The 20,323-nt window shown below is 32.2% G+C and overlaps 2 protein-coding genes across 3 annotated transcripts; both read left to right on the forward strand.

The window, feature by feature from the left end:
* Window positions 1–237: 237 nt before the first annotated feature.
* On the forward strand, window positions 238–10,116 carry LOC111702777 (serine/threonine-protein kinase rio2). Of its 2 annotated transcripts, none has more exons than XM_023474549.1 (14): window positions 238–339; window positions 1,671–1,744; window positions 2,147–2,242; window positions 4,304–4,414; window positions 4,751–4,838; window positions 5,523–5,604; window positions 5,878–5,935; window positions 6,502–6,582; window positions 6,870–6,959; window positions 7,209–7,326; window positions 7,633–7,729; window positions 8,200–8,559; window positions 9,230–9,355; window positions 9,948–10,116. In XM_023474549.1, exons 1-14 carry the CDS (start codon window positions 311–313, stop codon window positions 10,041–10,043), a joined length of 1,506 nt encoding a protein of 501 aa, XP_023330317.1. In that variant the 5' UTR covers window positions 238–310; the 3' UTR covers window positions 10,044–10,116. The 2 variants fall into 2 exon arrangements, with proteins under 2 accessions (XP_023330317.1, XP_023330318.1); XM_023474550.1 differs by having other exon boundaries at window positions 239–339; window positions 8,200–8,550.
* LOC111702776 (large subunit GTPase 1 homolog) lies at window positions 10,098–19,957 on the forward strand. Its single transcript, XM_023474548.1, has 16 exons — window positions 10,098–10,242; window positions 10,637–10,725; window positions 11,104–11,161; window positions 11,252–11,406; window positions 12,184–12,245; window positions 12,369–12,460; window positions 12,736–12,824; window positions 13,387–13,676; window positions 14,059–14,165; window positions 14,647–14,721; window positions 15,217–15,323; window positions 15,684–15,831; window positions 16,032–16,096; window positions 16,876–16,960; window positions 17,680–17,749; window positions 19,826–19,957. The coding sequence occupies exons 1-16, from the start codon at window positions 10,123–10,125 to the stop codon at window positions 19,900–19,902; spliced, it is 1,689 nt and encodes a 562-aa protein (XP_023330316.1). The 5' UTR covers window positions 10,098–10,122; the 3' UTR covers window positions 19,903–19,957.
* Window positions 19,958–20,323: the final 366 nt, after the last annotated feature.

The raw sequence follows: 20,323 nt of genomic DNA on the forward strand, positions 1-20,323 counted from the left end.
TAGCTTTTTCTTAAAGGGATTGTTCAGGATTTTAATGGAAATGTAGATTCTTCAATGCTCATTTGTTTGATATTTATTGTCTCAGAATAAAAATTGCTTTTTATTTATATAAAATTTTATTTAATCGAAATAATTGTTAAGTTCCCTTCAACTTTACCTTAGCGGAAAGCTTTAAAAAGCATACTGGGGAAATTAATATTTTTTTTTTTAGAGTTATGAAATAGCTTCATTAATTTTGTTTTATTTCTAATGTAATGTGTATCAACGAATGCAAACAAAACATTAATGTATTATTTTTTCAGAAGTAAAAATGGGGAAGCTAAATGTAACTATGCTAAGGTACGTTTTCAACTGATTAAACAAATCTTTTTCAAATGTACGCTTATTAAGTGTAATAGTCAAATTTCAAAATGATCAACTACACCTTTTTAAAAATTATAAACAGTGTTAAAGGGAGTGTTCGCGAAAAATGAAAGGGGGTATAGGCCTAATGCGATAAAAAAGCGCTTTTGTTCGCTACTTCTATCTGTTGCGTCTATAAGGAGAAAATTGTTAAAGACGTCTCATACCGAATAACATGGCGTCCATGCAAATTGTGAAAATTGCAACATACGACTTAGACCGTAAAAAAATCAATTTAATTTCAAACAAATCATTCAGATATTACAACCTATAGTCATCGATTATCTTTCGCCACATTTATATATAGTTGTTTTTTCATAATATGTTTTAATTGTTATGATCTGAGAGTTACTTATAAAAACGTTTATTCCTGTTTCGAGGATTTTTGGTAATGAAGACGACATTTTCATATTTTCCAGGAATGTTCGAAAACAAGCTGTAAGCTAAATATTATTTTAAAAAACAAAATCAAAACTAGTATGGAATATTAAATATATACAAATGTGGCGAAAGATAATCGATGACTATAGGTTGTAATATCTGAATGATTTGTTTGATATTAATTTGATTTTGTTACGGTCTAAGTCGTATGTTCCAACTTCCTCAATTTGTATGGGCGCATCGCTCTTCGGTATGTGACGTCTTTATCAATTTTCTCCTTATAGAAGTAAGATTAGTAGCGATCAAAAGCGCTTTTTTATCGCATTAAGCCTATACCCCCTTTCATTTTTCGCGAACACTCCCTTCAATAGTACATTACAACACTCGAAAGTCAAGTGTTTAAACTATAAAATTTTGTCTTAAAATAAAATTTCCAGATTATCGTTTTCACTTCGGCTTATATTTCTTCAGAAATTCTATTTTATCTGATATATTTTATTTTTACCAAGGATATTTTACACTCTTGTTTCGAAGATTTGGGTTGGAACGCTTTAAATATGGCTTAATTAAAATCAAGCGGGATGCGTGTAAATAGATATATATATAATTTTTCCAACTTTACAAGAGCCTATAAAATAAAATACTGCTGATGACAAAGCTCTTTGTTAATGTAACTTCTTTATAATCGAAATATTGAAACACTAACTTAAAAATCCAGCTCTGTCTGGATATGAGTACTCAACTGAGAATTCTTCAATCAGATTTCCCGTGGATATGTCGAGTTTCCCCATCAAAATTTGATACCTTTCGGTCAAGGGGTTCGTGAATTATGATGGGACAATCTGAGATTACTACTTTATAAATGTACTAGATAAGTAACCTTTAAGGTACCTAACCCGCGAGGACTTCAGGGTTCTAACTGCTGTAGAGATGGGAATGAAGAATCATGAACTTGTACCAGGTATCTAGTACACAGTACATATAACTCGTATATTTATGTTCCTTGTTTACAGTACAAAAAAACTAGGACATTTTTGTACCAGGTATACAGTAAACAGAACTAGGACATTTAGGTACAAGGTAAACAGTTCACAGTACATAGAACTAAGGCATGTATGTACCAGGTATACAGTACACAGAACATATATAACACAGTACATAGACCATGGGTAGTGGGTACTTACCCATGACATAGACTTAAACATTTTTGTACCACTTTTATGAAATTTATATACCAGGTAAACAGTACACACTACATATAACTAAGAAGTCGTCTTTCTTCTGTCAAGTTTCACGGGACACCAAGTTTAAACAGAAGGAATGGATTTTGCTAACTGAGCTAAATATGAATTGATGTTCCTAGGTTCCTTGATTGCCAGTATAGCTAGTCTACGACATGGTGGAGTACACAAGATGTTAAGGGAACTATGTAAACACAGACTTCTGTCCTACGAGAGAGGTAAAAGATAGATAATCAGTTGTTCAGTGGTAAAACCTTGTTTGTTGAGAGCCTCAGGATCAAGTATTGGTCTAAACCTTAAATGGAGTGTTCGCGAAAAATGAAAGGGGGTATAGGCTTACGGCGGTAGATAATTGCTTCTGATCGCTACTAATCTTCCTTCTATCTGTTGCGTCCATATGGAGAAAATTGTTAAAAACGTCTTATACCGAAGAAGGAAGCGTTCATACAAATTGAGGAAGTTGGAACATACGACTTGGATGGTAAAAATATCAAAAAAATGATTTAGAAATTAAATCCTATAGTCATCGATGATTTTTCGACGCATTTGTATACAGTTGATATTTCATAATATTTTTAATTTTTTTTTTTTAAATTAATATTTCGCTTACATGTTTTCACGACTGGCACATTCCCGGAAAATATGGAAAATGTCGTCTTCATTATCAAAATCCTTGAAACAGGAATGAATGTTTTCAAAAGTCACTCTCAGATCATAGAAAGTAAAAAATATTATGAAATATTAACTATACACGAATGCATCGAAAAATAATCGATGACTTTAATTTGTAATATCTGAATGCTTTGTATGGAATTAAATTGATTTTGTTACGATCCGTGTCGTATGTTGCATCTTTCTGAATTTGTAAGGAATGTACATTCTTTGGTATGAGATGTTTTTAACAATTTTCTCATTATAGACGCAACAGATAAAAGTAAGAGTAGTAACGATCAAAAGCGATTATTTATCGCCGTAAGTCTATACCCCCTTTCATTTTTCGCGAACACTCCCTTTAAGCAGACCTCTTCGATTTTCAGTGGTCGTCCTACTCTTTATGGTTATCTTTAAGGGAAGTGTTTATTCTCAGATTAAATAGTTTAAGATTAACGATACATCACACAATAGTTCCAAGGGGCAAAATATCAACCAAAACCTGCAAAATAATGTTTACTCTCAAAACCAAATCTTAACTATTGAAAAAAGAGAGATTTCTGAATGGTTCATTAAGTCTAAGCATATAAATAACGAAAAAAGACAACACATTTCAAAATTCTGCTTTGTTAAAAATTCAGTGAATAAGAAACACCCTGGATCCGGATTTGGATCCGTATCCATTTTTTCCAGTGCGGATCCAGGATCCGGATCTGCATCCAAATTATATGGATCCTAAGCACTGATTTATTCGGTCCAGCCGTTTGGATATAGCTGACATATATAAATGAGCGAAGAGCTTTGTTATGTAGACATATTTCACACACATAGCGGAGCTTAGTTTTAAGAAGGGAGGGGAGTCTAAAGGGTGCCGCATTTTCTCAATATCTCAAACTTCTAAATGATCCAGGATAATATTTCACTTAAAATGTTTTGTTATTATTACTAAAATTAGGTGGAAAAAATAATCAAAACAGCCAAGAGCTATTTTCCACCTAATTGCTTTATACTTGTACTGTTATTATAATCATCAATTTGTAATTGTAAACTCTATCTGTATACAGATACATTTATTTTAGCAATAAACTTTATCTTATCTTATCTTATCTTATCTTATCTAATTAATATGAAATGGTGAATTTTAAAATATTGATAAAAATTTTATTTTTAATGGTTTTAAATATATCTAAATTTGTAGAATATATAAGTACAACCAGAATTTTATGATTATTTTGAAAGAACTATAACTGCAAATGATTTTCAACAACCTTCACTGGAAATGAAATCTTAGTTTTTCATGCTTTGCCTTTCGTGAGTTTTAAAAATATTCAATATTTTGAATTAAACTTTAAAAAAGATGAAATATGATTATAAATAACTAGCTGAAGGGCCCGGTGTTACCCGTGGAAAAAAAATGGGAAAAAAATATTTGAAAAAAAAATAAAATAGAATAATTTTGAAAAATAAATTTTCGAATTTCTTTTAACCTATGACAGCCCCCGGCCACCCATGAGTGTCCACAAAAAATGTCAGCCCAATCGGTCAACCCGTTTGGCCGGCTATTCGCAACATATATATATACATACGAATCTCTTGTTTTATCATATAGATGAAAAATATTATTCAAGGCCCCCGGTATGATGGGTATCGTTTAACGAATGCTGGATATGATTACCTGGCTTTGAAGACTTTGACTTCAAGAGATGTCATCGGATCCTTTGGGAACCAGATCGGGACAGGTAGTGGCTTGAGAAATTTTATTGACTTGACTGGCTTGAAAGATATGATTTGCTTTTTTATTTGATTTGCTTGAGAGACATGATGGCTTTATAAACTGCATTGATTTGATTTGATTCGATTCGATTTGATTTGATTTGATTTGATGATTTATTGATTAATTTGTTTAATTGGATTAATTTGAATTTTTAATTGATTAGATTACTTGTTTTCTAATATGTGAATGATGATATATTGGTTAATTCGTCGATTATTTATTTTATTTTTTAACTATACATTTATAACGATTAAATTGATTGATTTATCATGATTTATTGATTAATTGATTGATTGATCAGGAAAGGAGTCGAATATTTATGTTGTGGGAGGACCTGGTGGTGATCAAAGATGTCTCAAGCTCCACAGACTTGGCAGAACTTGCTTCAGGTTTTCCATTTATCATTCATCTCATTCACTAGAGATCCATTCTAGAGCACAGTTTAAAACTTAGACTTGGTAAACCTGGGTTTAAAGTTTCATCTTAGACCCAACTTAAGAAGGAGCTGACGATAGGTTGTGTCACGTGATTGACAGTTACTATCTATTTTACCAAACTTAAGGTGNTTACCCTTATTCTTGGAATGATTGGAAGATATCGTCGTTTTACTATACCTTAAAACGTGTCAAGTGTCAATTTGGCCTTATTTTTCACTAAAAATTCTAAAGCATTTAGAAACATTTATAGGAAAATTAAACCTAACATGTCTCAAGGCTTAAGCCTTATCAAAGTCTCGACGGCATTCTATGATTGAGTCTTGTTTCTTTAAATTATTTAAATCGCGGCCACTGGTCGTAATGAATGATTTGGATCTGTATCCAGAATGTCAGATGAACGACGTACGTTCAAATTTTGAAATTTAAGATTCCGCAAAAGTATTTAGAATAACCTCTAAAAAACAACTTCTTTTTAACTGTCTCCTTGGAAGCTATAAAAATAGGTCTGTGTAAACTGCACAATTGCTGTGTGTTATGTTTATTTGACTTTTTGAATTCGTAAAAGTTGGCGTTCTTTCCGTAATTTTCTGGGTAGCACTGTAGGTCTTCCTGTGTCTGAACCAGATGACATTTCAGAAAGGTTCGGGAGAAGAGAGATTATCACAAAGGAAGGAAATCTATGTCGTGGCTATATCTCTCTAGAATATCTGCAACAAAGGTAGGGGGGGGGGGGGTCATCAATTTACTTTCAGGAGTTTGCGTAAATGATATAATAGTTTCCGTACATGAATATAACAGTTCATGCGTACATCAAAATACTTTCTGGAGTTTAATTTTAGGGGTTTGCGCACATGACAATACAGTTTGCGTACATGAGAATACTTTCAATAGTTTGCGTACATGAAAATACTTTCAATAGTTTGCGTACATAAAAATACTTCAAGTGGTTTACGTCCATGGAAATACCAGTTAACGAATGAAAATACTTCAGGAGTTTGCGTACATGAAAGCCTTGAAGAATCGAGGATTCCCAGTTCCCACCCCAATAGGTATGTTAATAAGACTTATCTTTGTCTAAATATGCTATCTATCCTTATGGATTTAAGTATTCTCAGCTTAAAAGATTCGAAAGAATTGATTACTTTTTTGATTGATTGAATAATTGAAGAATTGATTAGATTTTAACAGGCATTGTGTGATAATGGATCTAGTAGGTGGCACTGGATACCCTCTGAAAAATGTTATTGATTGAGTGATTTATTGATTGATTAGATTTTAACCGTGTGTGATAATGGATCTAGTAGATGGATATCCTCTTCAGAATGTTAATGATTGCTTGCTTGATTGATTGATTGATTGATTGATTGATTGATTAGATTAGATTTTAACCGGCACTGTGTGATAATGGATCTAGTAGGTGGATACCCTCTAAAGAATGTTATTGATTGATTTATTGATTGATAAGATTTTAACCGGCACTTTGTGATAATAGATCTATTAGATAAAACCTCTACAGAATGCTAATGATTGATTGATTTATTGATTGATAAGATTTTAACCGGCACTAGTAGACAGATATCCTCTGCAGAATGTTATTGATTGATTGATTGATTAGATTTTAACCGGCACTGTGTGATAATGGATCTAGTAGATGGATATCCTCTGCAGAATGTTAATGATGTGGAAGACCCTGCAGGAACCATATTAAATATAGAAGATCTCTTCATTTTGAGTAAAATTTATGAAGTTATTTTATGCTCTAAATAAATGAAAAATAATCCTGTTACACCTGTAATCTATTTCCTCGCTTATTTATATGTTAGCTATGGCTGACCAACCAACCAACAGATAGAACGAATAGGCAGCATTTTTGTTGCGGAAACTCGAAAGTGCCCTGGTGGTGACATTTTTAAATTCAAATTTTTTCACGAGCAACGCTGCGCACTTGAGCTAGTGAATTGATATATTTGGTTGGTTCAACAGAGCTGTATGATAAACTTATGAATCTTCTTCTAAAGTTTGCAAATCACGGAGTCATTCATGGAGACTACAACGAGTTCAATATTATGATAGGAATACAAGACGACATTTTCTATTTCTTCTATTCTCTATCAATTTCTATGAGTGTTATATATTTTTTTGGGAAAATTTATTTTATTTAAGTTTGTTTATTTTATTTGTCTGATGATTTTTTTGGTATAAATCATCAAAAAAAAAAGCTGGCTTTTTCATCCCCCCCCCTCTCATCTTAAAATACTTTTTTATAAAAAATACACCTGTTTTTTATTTCAAAAGAGTGTTGATCATCTTGTATTTGTGAAGACGACAAATGTCAGCCGATAATCATCGACTTCCCTCAAATGGTGTCGACAGCTCATGTGGATGCACAGTTTTATTTCGACAGAGATGTCACTTGTATCAGAGACTTCTTTAAAAGGCGGTAGGGACGGTGTTAAATAACAAAAAAAAAATTTTTTTATTTTTTTCAAATAAAAGAATTATTGAACTAACCCTCCACATGATGAATATTAAATATGCATGCTTTTCTTCTTTCTACATTTAAAGCTAATTCGATGAAAAAATGTCCATTTATTAATTTTATTAATTAATTTATTTACAAACGTTTTCTTGCTTCATTTCAATTACGGCGGTTAAACCCAATCGATTTACCCGTTTTATGGCGTTTATTGAGCACAAGCAAATCATCAAGACTAGGAAAATAAATGTTAACATTGTTGTTGACTAGGTTTAACTATGAGTCTGAACTGGCACCTTGTTTCCAAGATATCTTCAGAATAGACGCGCTAGATGCCGAGGTAGCAGCTAGTGGGGTCACCAAACAGGTCAGATCATTCTTCAAGAAACATATTAACTACTTAGTCATTGCGCGAGGTACCAATTATTGAAAAGAGTGCATTAAAAAATTTGTAAAAGAAATCTCAAGTGACCTTTTGATTGAGTGGCATGTCTGATTCACAACTTAATCCCTTAAACCTTTGTCTGATCGATTATTAATTCGATATCCATGTTTTCGTTTAAAACCTGATAATTTGTAATCGTGGTTTCTTTTCTTGAGTTACTTGCAAAAATCTGCTGTAGACACTATGGAGGAGTTATGAAACTAGAAAAGTTACAATATCTGCGAAATCATTGATCAGATAAAGATGTTAAGGGTATCTTTGTAAATGTCCCACGTGAAACAGGGAGTCAATTGCAATTACCACGACACTCCATTGAAAGTTTTCTAAGGTTTAAGGATTTACCAGGATCAATTTTTCTCAGATTTTGGAATATAAAAACTCACTAATTTCAGATGGAGAAGGATATTATGGCTGAGCTTGGTATGCTCAGTGACGAGGATGAGGATGAGGAGAGTGGTGAAGAGGAAGATGAAATTCTTGAGCATAATGTCGAGGAGGAAGAAGATGTCCTGGAGGATATAACAGATGAAGCTGCTATTGAGGAACTGAGAAAGGAAGTGGAAGCTGCTGTAAATTTTGTTGAGTCTAAACAATCTGATCTTGAGATTCCAAATCTTGCTCCGGAGAAAACCAACCTTGGTCCAGAGCCTGAATCTGAAGGGGAGGAAGATGAAGATGATCAAATTGAGGATCTGAAAGATTTTAATTCAAGATTTAAACCTTTTAGGGATGGCCAACCTAGGGTAAGACAGGTTAATTCTTATTAAAGACCTTAAAAATAGTAGAAAAAAGAAAAAGTAGAAAAGAGATTTTGATCTAGGAAATTTAAATCTAAATAGATTCTAGTAAACAATAGATGGCAACGTAGAATTTGTACACTCAGTACAGCTGTATTCTGACGTCACAATTGTCAACTCAGTTTTTGTGTCCGAAAAAATTATTAATAATAGTAATATTTTTAGATATAAGTGCTTATCTTACAGTGAAAAATATTAATTTTATGTGTTCTTTATTTTCTGTTTTTACACTTACATATAATTTTGGAAGCATGTCAACTAATGTGAGAAAATATTGTTTTCCTTGTTATATTTGACACTTGTGACGTCGTGTATAATTTGTTCATATATCTGGTGCCACCTATTGTACTTGATAATCTATTTGTTTAAATCTAACTTTACATCTGCATTTTATATAGGACTTCTGCATTTTAATTTTTGTAAATTAGTGATTTTTTTCGCTGAATTGGGTAAATAAAATTACTTTTAGTGTGTATGGGGGGATTTTATTGATTTTATGCGGAAAACGTTTTTTAAAAAAAGATAGAAACTTTAAATGTTCTAATTTCAATTTTTTCTCCATTATATCCAAAGTCATTCCAAAATATAAGATCGAAGAAAAGTCAAAATATATTTTTTTTTTCAGGATTCAGATACATTTTCTGTCCGCAGTGTTTCCACCACCTCGTCTACTATTGCACCGGAAGTAATAAAAGCCCGAGTACGCGCATCATTGGAAAAACGCGGGAAATCCGGCCAGGCCAGGAGACAGGTAAGGGAAACTGGGGAATAGTTGGTGGATTTCTAGCGGGTGGGTTGGATTGATTAATAGATGAAAATGTTTGAGAATTATTTAAATTTTTTTTGACAAACTGACCACGATTATGATTTATATATAATATATATATTATTAAATGATGAATTGAAGAAATAGTGAATTGCTTCAAGGAGAGTTTTGCTCTTTTCAAATAAAACAAAAATCCATGTGTTAAATCTCTTCATAAATTAAATTGCGTTGAAAATATGATTTCAAGTTTCGGTACCCTTTTAATATCTATCTGAGTAACAGTGAGTAAGCTATCTCTTTTTCCTTTCCAAAGTGTTGAAATCTATTGATTTCCATCTTTGTTTCTGCAGAATAACTGCTCTGGTCACTTTAAAAGAAACCAAAATATAAATTTATAATTAATCTTAAGATAGAAAAAAAACGATTTCTCACTTATTCTTGATCAATAAAGGTTTAAAAGGTATTCTTGAGAATCGAAAAGAAGGTCTTTTGAAATAAGTCAACAGTATTAATAAATATATAAATAAAAGTCAACCTTTAATCCGAGGATTAATTAATTGATAAAATAATCCGGCAGGTTGCTCGGGGTGAGGCAAGTGCAAAAACCAGATCACAGCGAGACAATAAACAGAATATCAAGCAGAGCACACAGGGCGGAGGCATTTGGGAATAAAATCAGATTTTTCAAACAAATTTTTTCAAACTTTTATTTTTTACCTTCGCTGAGAAATATTTCCTATTTCAGATAAAGAATGGGTAAAAAAGGTGGAGGTAACCTGGGTCGGCAGCTGACTAAAAGTCAGACTGCTGTTAGGAAGGTGGGGGGTAGAGCACCAGTAGGAGAGGGGTACCTTCACACTGCAGAATTACAGGTTCAGAATTTCACCAATATATGTCTCCAGATTAATTCTAGATTTTCGAATCTTTTACCAATTTGGTCTGAAAACCATGCAGAACCGATTATTAAAGTTTTTCCCTTGAAGTAGTTATCACCGTGTGCAACATAATTACTGTTTAAACTCTAATCAGTGATCACCCTTTGTTAATTTTATAAAATCACTAATAATCAATGTTTGATCATTGATCCTCTTTGGTCAATATAATCACCCATGGTTAAAGTATGATTACACGCTATTGATCACTGTATGATAACCCATATCAATGTATGATCATTGATCACGGTGTGATCCCAATTTTCATCCATGTTCATTGAGATCACCACTGGTCAAATGAACTGACAGATTGCATATTGATCTATATTCTCAGGATGGTTATGACTGGGGAAGAATGAATCTGAAATCAGTAACTGAAGAAGCCTCGTACATAGACTTCCTCAATACAGCAGAACAGGCCAGGTACAGTACATTGAGTACATACATTTCATTAATTGGGTGCATATAGTACTTAAAGGGAGTAAAGTGTCATGTCAGAATGTGTTATCTCAGACTAGAATATGATATTATATTTTTATTTCAATGTTATTGTGAAATAATTGTCTTTACTTTTAAAATTATTACTCTTTCTAACTTACAGGCCAGGTCTGACCGATTACTGAAACTTGAATTGTGATTAAATGCTTAATTGGTGGCAAACAGCTGACTTGTTTTTTTTGCTCTCACATATTTTCCGAGAAAAGATTTTTTGTAACTTCTATTTGGTCGGATCATTGTGATTGTTTGGGCTAGATTAACCATACAAAATGTTCAATATAAGATTAATATTTGTTAATTTAGAACTGATTTTGATGCTGAGAAGTGGAATGTAAAACTATTAGATGCTCATACAAGACAGGTGATATTTATAAAAAGAATTACAGGGATGAATATTTTTCAGATATTTCTTGATAATTTTTGGGAGAAAATAATAATATCTCATTTTAAGGTGTATATCGACACTTCAGAGAAAGCAAAAGGAGAAGGACGAGTTCTATCAGCTGCTGAACAGATCTTATCTATACCCCGGAGACCGGACTGGAAGGGATTAACTCCAACAGAGCTCAAGGATGCAGAGAACGATGCTTTTCTGGATTGGAGAAGGTTTGTTGACAACAGTTAATAAAAAAAGCAACTGAGCTAACCTCTTCCCTCCTGATATCAGAAGTTTCAATTATTAAAGGGTTTTTCGAGTTGCATGTCCTATTCTCACTGATGCCCTTAAATATGATTCAAAAGCTCATAGTTATCCTTGTTTTCTTATCTGAAATTTGATTATTTTTTATTGAAGTTCTCTCGTACTGGCGTACTGCCACAAACTTACTAGATGCATGCATGCGCGTAGTGGAGGTTTAGCTTAGGGGGGTTCATTTTTTTGCACGCCCCTAACGGTTGATTGCCCCCCCCCCCCCCTAAAAACCGGTATTAAGAAAAAATAAAGTTTAAAATCTAAATTAATTTACCTGAAAGCTGACTATTAGTCATCTGACCATAATCTGATTGATAAGAAAAGTAAAAAATCTGAATACATATATATTATATAAGTTTACTGTTTAATAAATTAGAGGCTGCCTCTGGCTCTAGGGGGGGCACAGGGGTACCGCCCCCCCCCCCAACTACGCGCCTGCATGCATGAAGGTCTGAAATGATCCCAAAAAAAATTTCTCTTCAATACTAAATTTTCAGTTCATCTACCATACATTCCCAGTCACTCCATTTAATTAAAATTTAAAGTATCCTGTAATCTGATCATTAAAATTGGTAAAAAAGTGTTATATTATAATTTAAAACTTGACACACATCAGCGTTCTGTCTGTCTGTTCTGATGGATTGAAAACTCACTTTGCGCATGACTTCATCTTAAGGTTCATGTCTGTTTAGAAACTTGGCAGAGATCCAAGAAGAAACCGACACAATTATTACACCTTACGAGAAGAATTTAGGTAATTTCTTTTTTCCCCTGCAGGGGTGTGGATTTATAAAATTACTCAATGAATTTTTTGGGAAATTTTATTGAGCGAAAGTTATTCAAAACCGTTTGGACTGAAAAATTATAAACCTTTCAGAGTTTTGGAGACAGTTGTGGAGGGTAATTGAGCGAAGTGATTTAGTAATTCAGATTGTAGACTCCAGAAATATTCTTCTTTTCAGATCTCAGGTATCTTGTTATATCTTTTTTGATCTATGATGATCTTGTTTGATCATGTTTGATCTATATTGATCTTGTTTGATCATATTAAATCTATATTGATCTTTTTTGATCATGTTTGATCAATATTGATCTTGTTTGACCATAATTAATCTATATTCATCCTGTTTGAAGATATTTGATCTATATTTATCTTGTTTGATCTATATTGATCGTGTTTGATCTACATTGATATTTGTTTTGTTTGATCTGTATTGATCTTGTTTTATCAAATTTTTTTCTAGGATCTAGAGAAGTACGTGAAAGAAGTATCAAACTTAAAGAAAAATTTAATTCTCGTTAACAAAGCAGATTTTCTTAGTCTTGAACAAAGGAATGCTTGGATTAGAAAAAATCTTCACTTTTTTTCTTCAATTTCAGCATAAATTGATAATTGATTATTTAGATAGCCAAACTTAATCAAAGGTAAACTGAAAGTTAACCGATAGCTAACAAAAGCAGACGTATAGTTAACCAATAAATAACCAAAATTTTGCCAAAAGTTGTCCTAGAGTTAGCCGAATGTTGACCGAAGTTCAACCAAAAGTTTTCTTGAAAGTAAAAAGTAATGTTCAACCTAAAATTAACCTATAGTTAAATATAAATATAAAATAAAATAAAATAAAGTAAAAATAAAATATAACCGAACGTTTATTAAAAGTTAACCGAAAGTCTACCAAAAGTTTACCAATAGTTAAATAATAATTTACTGATCGTTAACCGAACAAAATTTAACTATAAGTTTGCCAATAGTTTGCTAATAAACCAAAAGTTGACTGAAAACGGACTTAAACTAAACCGGAAGTAGACCGGAAGTCAACCAAAAGTCCATCACAAATAAATCGAAAGTAACCAAAATGTTGAACAATTTTTCTCCTAATCCTGGTAATGAGCAGGCAGGCCTGGGCTAAATACATGACGGAGAACATCGGGGAGACAAGGTTTGCTTTCTTCTCCGCCATCCAGGAGGACAACCCTGTAGTGGAGGAGGGGGAGGAGGAGAACAAGGAGGTTGGGAATGAGAAACAGGAAAATCCCAAAGAGCCTACCCCGGTAGGGCCGGCTGTCCAGGAGAAAGTTCCGTTGGAGGCTGACTTTTCGGATCCTTGTGAGATTTTGACCTCGGCAAGATTGATAAAATTGTTCCGAAGTTTTAAAAGATTTGAGAATGAAGATATGACTGTAGGAAAGAAGATATTAAGCTGCTGAAATACTCCCCCTTTTAAAAATGTTTAAATCTAAGGGACCGTGTTAACGAAATCGCAATTTATGTTTCCTTTTTACAAATCCGTTAGAAGCTTCACAATGGTACTTATTTGCCCATATTCTTTTACGCTAACGTCAATTTCCAACAGGTTTTAAAATGTCCATGATTTTTTTTGGCGGGAAATCAGCTTTGATTTCTAAATACTGTTGATTGAATGGCTATTATTTTTATTTTTATTAATGGAGATATCCTAGTTTTACTGCGACCAAAGCTTTTTGTATTTTCTACTCCCATAGATTTCTCACTATAAAGTATAAATTAAAAACCTTATCCCCACGCAGCTTAATATTCGACTGTGTAGGGTTTATTGGATATCCCAATGTTGGTAAGAGTTCGACGATTAACAAGCTACTTAACTCAAAAAAAGTTCGAGTTTCAGAAACTCCAGGGAAAACTAAACATTTCCAGGTCAAATATTTTTATCCAAAAAAATAAATCCAATAATCTTTTTTACAAATTTTTAAAACTTTTCAGTTTATTTTTAGAATTTTTTATGATAAAACTCCAGTTGAAATAACTAAAGGGATTGTAGAAGTAATTTCTGAAGACCATTTATTTTACAAGTGTCATGTCCAATTCGCAGTGATACTCTGTAAAGTTTAAACCTTTATCTGATTTCTTTATTATAATTTAATTCTGAATATCGCTTTTATAGAAACCACAATAGAAATTAATCAATTTTTCGATGAAAAAAAATTTATTTTTTGTTATTTTGTAATATTTGCATAGTTAAATGTTGAAAGGGTGCCATTGGGAATCTGTCTTGCCAATCTTTTTAAATGGAGAGTAACTTGAAATTAGGTCTACAGTCCCTTTAAAGAGCTATTTTTTAGTGCCTTTTCTCTCAAGCTTTATATCATCTAAATCTAAGTTTTCAATGTTTTTTTAGACTCTTGTTTTGGAATCTGATATTACACTTTGTGATTGCCCTGGTCTTGTTATGCCAAGTGTAGTGGCGAGTAAGGTAATTATAAACAATTTGCTTTAAAAATATTAGGCTTTAAGGAGGTTTTGTGCCAACCTTTCCCTTCATTCGCCGATTTTTCTGGTTTCTAAAAATAATTAAGTTAAAAAAATATGACCATCGATTTAGCACTAGACAGAAGGAGAAGGTCACTGCTACGACTTAAGTTTTGATTTTACACAAATATGAGAGATCTATTTGGATATATCTTAGAAATTGAAATATTTTTTTCTTTTTGATATATCTTTAAGAAAATGAGTTTTGATTAAAAACATATAAGATTTTAAATCTTAAGAACAATTGAATCCAATTTAACAAATAAGGCACAGTTAAAAATACTTATATATTTCACGTGCAACGTATTAAAGTATTTTTTTGGCCAATTTTTATTACATTGGACTACTTACTTATACCTGCGGAGCCTTTGTATTGTTAATATGATGATTTGTGATGAAATTTTTTGTTTTGTAATTTTTAATCAATGCACTCATTTAGGCTGATATGGTTCTAAATGGTATTCTTGGAGTTGATCAACTTAGAGATCACGTTCCTAGTATACAGCTTCTTCTGCAGCTTATACCTACACATGTACTGGAGTACAAGTAAGCTTTATATATATATATATATATATATATACAAAATATATATCTACCCTTGAATACAGCTAATACTTACTCAGTACACACTATCCAGTGGAAAAATTTCGCGAAATAAATGAATGCGAAAATTTTCTGAACACAACGGGTGAGAAATTATTATTTATGTTATATAAAACTTGTAATGCTAAACTCTGAGAGCAGAGAATTCGACAAGTTTTTTCGCAGGAATTTTCGCATTTTTTGGCTGGAATTCCTTGTTTACAAGTAAGCCGTTCATATGATTAAAATATAAGAGTAATCACTAATAGACTGTAATGTATTCAACTGGAACCTCTGAATGAATTTATGAACGAATAAATATAGGTATGGAATGGTATTGCCCCCTGAACCAGCTATACTAAGCGTGGAACAGCTTCTGATTGCCGCGGCTACTATTCGCGGATTTATGGCAATTGGAGGTCGTCCTGATCAGTCCAGAGCTGCCAGGATTATTCTCAAGGATTTTGTGTCGGTAGGTTTGATAAAGATAACTGAGGAATATGCTGAGAATCGGATTTAATGGCTTCCCAAATCCGGATTTTCATTCTAGCATATTTCTAACATTTTGTAGTTAATTCAGATTTTAATTTTGATAAGAATCTTTTATTTGGATAAAAATCAAATTTTCCCTTTTTGGAGATTTAGAATTTTATTATTTTATTATTTATTTAGGGTAAACTGTTGTTTTGTACGGCTCCACCTGGTGTTGTACAAGATGAATTTCATGTTCATGAAAGGTAAATTTGTACTTCATGTGGGCTTGTACAGTGTACATGAAAGTTAAATTCTTACTTCACTTGGGTTTATGCATGATTTATATCATGTTTATGAAAGGTAAATTTTTACTTTACTGTACATGATGAATTTCAAGTACATGAAAGGTAAACTGTACACGATGAACTTCAAGTACATGAAAGGTAAACTGTACACGATGAAATTCAAGTACATGAAAGGTAAACTGTACACGATGAAATTCAAGTACATGAAAGGTAAACTGTACACGATGAAATTCAAGTACATGAAAGGAAAACTGTACACGATGAAATTCAAGTACATAAAAGGTAAACTGTGCACGATGAAATTCAAGTACACGAAAGGTAAACTGTACACGATGAAATTCAAGTACATGAAAGGTAAACTGTACACGATGAAATTCAAGTACATGAAAGGTAAACTATATAAGATGAATTTCATGTACATGAATGGTAAATAGGTTCTCTGCAACTTTGCGTGTTTATTACAAGATGAATTACATGTACATGAAAGTTAAATAGGTTCTGTACAACTTCACACGGTCTACTAAAAGATTAATTCCTTAAATATAAAAGGTAAAAAGGCTCTACACAGGTTCATGTGTTTTTGTACACGATCAAATTCATGTACATGACAGCCGAAAGGTAATTATTGTGTATAGCTCCACTTGTACTAGATGAATATCATCAATCTATCCATTTGTCCGTTTTTCTGTTTGTCAGTCTGGCTATCTATCTAATTTTCTATCTATCTTTATATCTAGGGGTGAGCTACGTGTCTGGAGTTCAGAGGAAGCTAAAGAACAGGAAGCAAGGAGACTACAGCAGGAGAGGAAACCAGCTCATCAGGTTCAAACAGAACATTTATTGAGGATATATCACACACACAGTACATATTGAACTAATATATCTAGTACATCAATGCAAGACGGCCCACACCGTTCATTCACTACATGTATATATTAGCTTGGGAAACCCACTTTTAAACCAAGCTAAGTTTTACTGCAAGTACCTAGGGAGTAGGGATGGATCATCTCCACTGTTTTGAAAAACGAAATAATTATTTTTTTTAAATATTGTTTTTTAAAAACGGTCGCTTTTAAAACCGATAATTTTTGGTTTCTAAAAATTTTATCGTTTTCAAAAACGATCTGTAAAAACCGATACCAACGACCTAAGTCGGAAAATCCGGAAAATCCGAGGTCAGAAAACATTCATGTTATTTGTTTCAATTAAAAAAAAACATCATTTTGAAATAAATTAACGGTTTTAATTTTAGTTCTAGATTCAGGGGCTTAACACAACATTGATAACCTTATCTTCCAGAAACAAATTGAAAACATTTGTCATAAAACTCAGATTTCTTGGCGAACATTTTTTCTAAAACAATCGTTTTAAAAAAGATCGGTTTTAAAAAACTATCGTATTCAAAAACGATAATTTTTTGTTGAAAAATAAAAACGAAACGAAAAACGATAACTTTTTCTATTGTTTCTGGTAACTTTTTTATCTAAATATTGTTTTTTCGGAAGCTATTAAAAACGAAATCGATAAACCATATTTCCCAGGTGTTAGACGAGAAGTTCTTTGCCAGGATGTCAGTTGGTGCTCATGTTCAATCTCAGAAGAAGCTAGGAGGTAGGTTAATATTCAAGATTGAGTACAAAGACATTGGTGACCCTGTTAGAAAAAACTATAAATCGGCACTGGCATAACGAAGACGACAGTTCTTGATTTATAATTTATGGATGCTGATTGCTGAGAATTACAAAAAGCTGTCTCTAAAAATTCTAGATTTTCGTAAAATTTTGAAAATCCGCCAATTTTTTTGTTTGTTATTGTTTTATAATGTATAGAAAGAGATAATATTCACATTTAAACTATACAATACGTTTCAAGTTATTATGCAAATTTTGAAAATTAGTTCTATACAAAAAATTGACTTTCTATGATTAAAACGTTTAATAAAAAAATTCACATGCTAATATTTTTTAAGCAAAATAGACCAATAAAACTATGTAAAAAATATGTAAAACACGTGTTTCAAGTTATTATGCAGATGACTTTAAAATACTTATATTTGATTGAAAACTTGTTTTTTTCAAATAAAAACGACAAATTTTAAAAGGTTTTAGTTATGAAAATTATATTTCAATCAATAAAAAATTGCAAAAAAGGTTTCTTAATCCTCTATAAAAACCACATTCTCCTGATGACCTCCAGTAGCCTCTTTTTCATGGAATTGGTTAGATTTTTTATTTTCTCTGGTCTATCACTAGCTTTAATTGTCTATACAATAGCCCGCACCTCTCTCTCTGTAGGCTATAATGCCTACCTGAGTGGTCAACTTTCATCTTCAGAATGGCCTACAATTTCCTAATGGGATTTAAATTAGGTCATTTTGTCTTTTTGACCATCATTTTTGTGTCACTGAATCCTTGCCTAGCAAGCCAACCCATGTTCTCACAAAATGCATGACGGGAGCATTGTCTTGTTGGAGAACAATTTTTTTGAACCTCAGAATTTAGATTTCTGTACCAAATCATAAAATGGTCCTCCAGGAACTCACAATAACTCTTGGACTGAAACTTGACCCCATCCTCAACCTTGATTGGTCCAATGATCTCTTCCCTGAGGATCCCTCTCCCACCTCTTGCCTCCTTTTAGGCTCCTGGGGGTTATTTAAACCCCAATCTTAAGCCCAACCGTCTGGGGCATTATGTATCTAACGGCACTAGTTTGTAAAGACGACTTTTGAGAAGTCTAGCTTATCTTATGATGTGGCCTGTTAGACTCTTTGTTGCTTGTGTGATTTGGTCAGGAGAGGCAAATTTTTAAATTTTTTCTGTTGTCACAGAGTTTTGCCATCTACAGCGCGTCGCCCTGTTATATTTAAGATAGCGATCTCATACAGGGTTTAACCGGTGTTCTTGCTGACCTTGTTAGAATTTTTTTTTTGCTTCCTTCTTTAAGTCATGTATCTTAACGATACATTTTGTACTATTATTTTCAGCCTTTACAAAAGAATGAGCTGTACAGTGATCTCAGTTTTAAATCTTCAATTAAATGTTCAATATGTACAAGCAGCATGTTCCTCGATAATTTTTGTTTTTTACCCTTCACTCCAGATCATCTTTATTTACCTTATTCTGTGATCTAGATTACCAAGTTTCCACTTGCATAATAATTTGTTACACTGTAAAAGTACAATTTTACACTTTTTGTTTACTGTTTACAACTCAAGTACAAAATAAAATTATACATATTTAAAAGCAGCAGAAATTTTTTTTTAATGAAGATTTTGAAAAACTTATTTTTGAGTCGGAATTAAAAAAATACATTAAAAATACACCATTACATTTTTTATTTAATATTATGATTATACAGTTGAACTATTGATCAAATGAACTTTCGATAGTTTCAATTTTTGTTCATAACAGCTTTTTTATTTAAGTTTTTTCACTTTTGACATATTTCAACAATATTTAGCTTCATTTTTTTCCTTCAAAATTTTAAATATTTTTTTTATGAAAATAATCATTTAATTCAATTATTCAGTCGAAATTAAAAAATTTGCTAATAACTTTAAATGTTGGATATTTCGAAATAAGTTATTTAGCTACTAATTTTGATGGGCTCGCCTTTTTAAATGGATGGTCCTTAAAAATACTAAAAACATGAAATATTCCAACAATATTTTTTTCCTGATTTTAGGTCGGTTGTCGGACAAGGGGAAGAAGAAGGAAAAAATAAAAAGGCTGTATCCGGAGCTCGATGCAAAACGTGCATAACATTTTTTCATTGAAAAATAATTGGAATCAGATCAATAAAATTTTTATTTTTGTTTATTTCCAAATTAGAAATGTAAATTTTAATGTTTTAATCATTGATGTTAGAATCTATAAATACAGAAGAAGGTTTAAATGTCTAAAGAATTTTCCTCTGAGCAAATTCAAATCTAAAACCCGGTTTTTTGGAATAAAATTCAACATTTAAAATTGTTTTCATTTTATTAATAAATGTTAATTTGGATTTGAAGTCCTCCTTTTAATGGATTAATTGAGCCAAATTGAATTGATATTGAAATTGAATATTTGAATTGAATTGATTTGAGTTAACTTATGTACTTGGAAAAAGGAAAGCTTGAATACTTGATGGGTACTTTTATATTCTACTCCGTCTGTTAAACACGAAAAACACTAATCCTGGAGA

Source organism: Eurytemora carolleeae, unplaced genomic scaffold (assembly GCF_000591075.1).
Source record: "Eurytemora carolleeae unplaced genomic scaffold, Eaff_2.0 scaffold491, whole genome shotgun sequence".
NCBI lineage: Eukaryota > Metazoa > Arthropoda > Copepoda > Calanoida > Temoridae > Eurytemora > Eurytemora carolleeae.